The following is a 6000-nucleotide window of genomic DNA, read 5'->3' on the forward strand; positions in this document are numbered from 1 at the left end:
TAACTATTTTTAAATCCCGGTAGCTCTGCAACCACGTGAGCTAGCGCAATATTTTTTTTTGCATATGAAACCGGAGGAGTTGTACTTACATCTTATGCCATCAGCTTGTCCTCGGTCACAGTTTCCTTCCACATATAGCTTTGCAAAAACTGCATAAAAAGCACTTGCAGCAACAAAAACATAATATTCCAGAAACACGCTTTGCCGATCCGATCAGCTGTTCATAACACTTCCTACATTGGATTAGACGTCAGCGCGAACTATCGCATGTCCGCCATGACCTGCCCGAAACCGGAAGTGACGTCATTTTCGCGGAAATGTAGTTTTTTACCGTCCGGGCCTCGTGAGCCTATACTTGTGTTTTTAAAAGTTATGTTTGACTTTATGACTTTCTGTATCGTTTCTGGGATGCTTAGGACTCATATTGCACTGCTGGAAATAGTTTATTTTGATGCATATGCTGCTTTTTTGCAAATTTGCACAGTAATATTTATTTTCGATGTTCCTGCAGTATATGAAAATTGGTGTATTTCAAAAATAAAACTATGAAGACACTCAAAATAAATTTCCTGTGGTGGGAAACTATTTTGTGCAACTTTTTTGTATTTACAGTTTTGAGGGATAAGCCTCTTAAATTTCTCTAACTAGAAATATATGTTAAAAAAACAAAAACGATTTTCACATTTTTTTGTAGTTTATTGCACTTTTTTGCAATTTATGTAATTACTATGCACTTAATTCATACATATTATTAAAATGTAGGCTATAATGGTTGTATTGATGTATAGCAACTTGAAATGCTCCCAAAAATGGCTCCACAGCATGTAAAAATATAATATAAGCTCTGGTGGACTTGGTTCTATGGTAGGTCTTAAAGGGTTAAAGAAAAAATTAACAGCAAAATGGAAAGCTGGAAACCAGCCCACAGAAAGTTTCCGTCCAGCCCACAAAAGACAGTTGTGATTCTATTGTTGAAAGATGTACAAGTGGAAATAGTTGCTTTAACCCTGAAGTTAAGCACCTACTGGCACCTAAGGGTTTGTCTATTGGGTTGGGGTTTACACACACGCTGTATGTGCAGATATTTGCAAAGAGGCAAAAGTTGTGTTAGCACGATTATGCTCTTTCTTCTATCCTGGATGCAGTTTGCACTTTACCACTGTTCTCGTGTCTTTTTGTGAAAAAAAGTAATGACTTTATCTCTATTCCCAAAAAAGAAATAGACTGTACTCCATCATTTTCCACCTCCCTGCACATCCATCCAGTGTGACAATAACTGAAGGATTTTTGTAATAAATGTAAATGTAATGCAATTATTTGATTTAGTACACTAGCTTGTTATATTTCTGCATTACTGTAAAATGTGATGCAATTACATTAACACATTACACTCCAACACTTGTAATAAACTTGGACTGTTCATGTGTTTTTTGGCAATAATTAGTTAATAAAATCTTTACAACATCAGATGTTTTGTAACTTTTGGGCCACATCTGACTGACAGAGCATTTTGAAGGGCACTGGGCTGCTTTTTAGACTTTGTCAAGCAATTAAATGCCCAGAATGACCCCAGATGTGTCCATCTTTCAGGGTTTGGTTTTGGTGCACACTCAATTTTTTAGCAGGATTAGCAGGAAATATTTCCAGGTACTATAAGATTCAAAAGACAGATGGAAAATATCAGTTATTCTTAACTACGTGTTTTCAAACTGTCATTCTCACTTCTTTAAATTTCAGTGTAAAGGCATAGCAGTACCTCTTGATTCTAGTTAACTGTAGTCTAAAGATGATAAAACCACAGTCTGTTCTTGAGTGGCTAATAATAGCATTCATTTTGTGAGAACGTGTTTGTTTATTGCTCTGTGGTGAAAGGTGTTAGTTTGCATCGAAAGAAGATGGTGACCTACATGGTCGTCCACCTTACTTTTTCACAGCTTTGTATTAGCATGACAACTGTGGAGATCTTTACACATACAAACACCCACAACTTACAGTTGGTCATTCTGTTTTTGACAGCAGAGGTGTTAAAACAAAAAAAAAAAAAACTGTGAAAAGCTGTTGCAGCTTTTAAAAAAGCATTTCCATATAATGCAGCGTTACAAAAATAAAAAAGGTTTGTATAGCTGTATTGCAGTACTACGACAAATGGAAAGATTGTGATCAAAGCATGGCATAAAACATCCAAGTCCAGGCACTCAATGTAAGTTTAAAAAGGAATAAAAATACTTTAATTTACTGGAATAAAGACAATAAAATACACTAATACATATCAACCTTGTTCAAAGTGAGAAGACACAAAGACCCCAGGAGAGCCGCTATAGCTTTACTATAACCTTACTTTGTCAAATACTATAGGAGAGAGGCTGCCCTGATCAAAAACATTATAAAGAAAGGTCACAGATCTCAAAACTGCATTGTAGCTGCCTGATGGGGGTGTCATAAGCCACTGTGTCTGTTTAATAATGGTCATTAGCAGTGGACATAGATGGCCTCTTTTACTCTTCTTCAAAACCATCTGTCTTCTCAGTCCATAATGTGAACATTTGCATCCTCACAAGAGTGACCTTTGATCTCTAGGTACAGATATATAGCTAGGTTTTGTCCTTTCAAGGTGGCTCTTTTATGTTGTCCCATGCTTGTGTTTGGCTTGTGTTTGGCTTGTGTTTGGGAGTTTTGTCCTTAAGAGGAACCAGTTTTTTTCTAAATGTGTGACTCAATGTGAAGTACACTGGGATGTCCCCTTGGAGGAAAATTTCCCTAATTTCTCTGATAAACCTGCTACATAAAGAATGACTATGTTGTTTCATTTGTCAATCGTTTTCCCCCTAGTTGGTGGCATCTTTGCTGATTTCATGTGGGATAACCACAAGTTTTAAGACTTTCTTTACACGTGTCTTCCTTTTATTTCTTTTCCGTCTGGCAGGGTACATTTTCTTGCAGGATCCTGATTACTTCAGGTTAGTGTTTCAGAGGGTGGTGGAGTCAAAAAGTAGTTACCAGTCTGTGTGTGTGTGGGCTTCCAGTAAACTTCAGTGTTGAGACTATCATCCTCCTCTATGTACGCAGTGTCCTGTATGCACTGAGGGGAATGGAAGTCTCAACTCTGACATTTACAGATAGCACAGTACCTACTCTTTGACTCCCATCACCCTCTGGAACACAAACTTGAAGTGATCAGGTCCAGCACAGGACAGAAAATATTCCCTCCAAGGCAGAAGGAATAAGGCATGACAAAATGAAGCTCTGTGAATACTTTCCAGATGCACTGTCAAAAATCTGACATTTTTAAATATGTGCTGACTAATCACCATTACTAGTTAAATAAATTAGCTTAGCTTCTAACACCTTATAAATGCAGCCAGCCTCTCTGATCAGGGCCTTCTAACAACCTCACGCTTTGATTTAAAAACAAAACAAAACAGAGGTGATCATGTTTTGAGGTTATAGCATCCAAACTGTGAAACAATCTTATTCACTCAATCAGATTAGCTGACTGCTGAATGCTGATAATTCATTTTTATAGGTTAGAATTTCCTTAATCCGTTCCCCTTCATTTCTTGCCATAGTTTGAAAACTACACAAGGATGTATGTGTGTATGTATGAATGCTGGAATGAATGACTGTCAGTTAATTACATGTCTGTTTATGTGTCTGTATGTGTTAATATGTACACTTACCTTCCATGTGCGGTATTTGTTTGAACTGTAAAGCACTTTGTGACTCTGTATTTTGAAAAGTGCTATATAAATAAACGTATCATATCGTATTACTGTATCTGTACTGTATCTGTCTTACTACATTTCTCTTTGAAAGCACTGGAGATTTGAGGAATACCAATAGCACTGTTTTCTTTTTAACATAACAGTACTCGCAGTAATTTAAATATGTTTTATTCTCCAGAGAGTGATCCAGCAGCAGTGTACTCAGCAGTGAGAACTGAAGATGTCAGTTATGGACAAATAGCCATCAGACCAAAGAGGACTCTAGGTATGGCTACTTTTAAACTTTGGATAGAAAGAAGCTACAGTGGATGCGGACAAATTCTTTGGGCCACACCTTTAAATTTTTCAATTCAGGTGTGTTTTCAATTTTAGTCTAGGGCTGAAAAGGTTCACAAAATTCATGTTGTTTTCTTCTTCTCCTTCTTCTTCTTTTTCTATTTTGCCAACACTCCAGAAATACCATAGAATATTTTAGCATTTACAGCTATTAAAATATAAATTTTTCTCATAGACATGTCATGTAATTTATTTCACTGAGTTTTCTTGATACTACAATACAGTTTTATTGTCATCTTTAAGACCTTATTGAAATGTAAACGTTATTGTGAGGTTTTTACTTAATAACTGATTGTTTTAGTTCTTTCAGTGCCAGATTTGAATTTATTGGACCATTTAATAATCAGTTGAAATTTAAGCAGCATCAAATTGTATGTGAGGTGGTTCCCAGTAAAGTGTGAAATCAGAACTGGGACTGTGATGCAGAGAAGTGGTTCTGATAGAACTACAAATCTTCTAAACATCTTGTCATTTGAACTGTTTTTGTTTGTGTTTAGACTTGAAACCAGAGCCAGACATCATCTACTCTTCACTGAAGTAGTCCAACCACTGATGTCCAGTTGATGTTGGTCACAAACTTGGTCCCCAACAACCGCAGAACAGAGTACATGTCTTAAAATTTGTTAAGAAAGATATTCAAATGATTTAATACTTTTTTCTCATTTGATGACAATGAACCCAAGTTGGACATGTTAAGTATATGTTGTGGTTGTGGTATATATGTAACCCCTGCTCTTCTGTTACTTATCAACCAGCACTGGTTGGTTGGCTCGCAGCTGCTTGTCTGTCCTTAACCCTGTTTTTCTCAACCACCATTGGTGGCGTCTCCCATTGGGACTCGGAGACTTTTAGTCCACACCTCACCACAGATACTCCTGTACACTATCTTAGACTTGGTTGTTCCTCTCAGTAAACATTATCCCAGTTCATATCTTCTCTTATATGCTACAATGTGTTGGATAGTGTCTGGAGGACCTTTGCACAGTTTGAAACTTGCGTGTTCTTTACTCCAGCCTTTTCTAGCCATTACAATTCATTCTCTTGTTCCATATTACTGTTTGTCTTCAGCTGCCTGAGGCACTTTTAAAGCAGCTGCTCTGGGGATTCTTCATGACCAGGATTGTTCTGCCCGGTGTTAGCAAGTCTGGATGAGTACCTGCTGTTAGTAGACTCTTCATTTGTGCTGCCAGGTGATCATAGAGTGCTGTTAACCTTTCCAGCCAGTGGGTGTGATAGAGAGCAGTTTGTTCAGTGGCCTTCAGTGACCTCCTGTCCCTCATTGACTAAAACACCTCAAAATTCTGACCAATGATGCTTCCAGCCTTGTGAATTAGTTTGTTAATCCTGTAGGCATATCTGGCACCGACATTGCTCCCTCAGCAGACAAGAGCACTCGCTACCAGACTAGTAGAAGATCTCCAACATCTTGCTGCACACAGTAAAGGACCTGAGCTTCCTTAGAAAGTAGAGTCTGCTCATCTCCTTTGTAAACAGCATCACTGTTGGTCCTCCAGTTCAGTCTGTCATTCAGGTGAACATCCAAGCTGTCCACTGTTTTGACCTTCTTTACCATGATGTTGATGGGCCTAGTCACTGTTTTTTTTTCTTCTGGAAGTCAACCACCAACTCATTTGTCTTGCTGACATTTAGAATAGGGTAATTACTTCAGGGCCATTCCACATAGTTCCTGACCAGCTCCCTGTACTCCATATCCTGCCCACCCTTAATACACCCAACCATTGCAGTGTCATCAGAGAACTTCTGAGGGTGGCATGTTTCACTGTTGTACTGGAAATCTGAGTTGTACAAGGTAAATAGGAATGGAAATAGGACCACCCCCTCCGGTGCCCTAGTATTACTAATCACCACATCAAACATGGTCCCCCAGCCATACACATACCCTGGATTGTTTTGGATTTGATGTCTTTCAAAGTGTGAATTT

At 38.1% G+C, this 6000-nt stretch overlaps 1 protein-coding gene across 1 annotated transcript in view; it reads left to right on the top strand.

The window, feature by feature from the left end:
* Positions 1-4599, top strand: part of LOC102776171 (uncharacterized) — a 77359-nt gene extending 72760 nt beyond the window's left edge. The window contains exon 10 of the mRNA XM_087838148.1: positions 4556-4599. Coding sequence (XP_087694274.1) covers positions 4556-4599 — 44 coding nt within the window. The remainder of the gene's footprint in view (positions 1-4555) is intronic.
* The last annotated feature ends 1401 nt before the right edge of the window (positions 4600-6000 follow it).

The sequence above is a fragment of the Neolamprologus brichardi genome, chromosome 3 (genome assembly GCF_056152115.1).
Source record: "Neolamprologus brichardi isolate AB-2024 chromosome 3, ASM5615211v1, whole genome shotgun sequence".
NCBI classification, from domain to species: Eukaryota; Metazoa; Chordata; class Actinopteri; order Cichliformes; family Cichlidae; genus Neolamprologus; species Neolamprologus brichardi.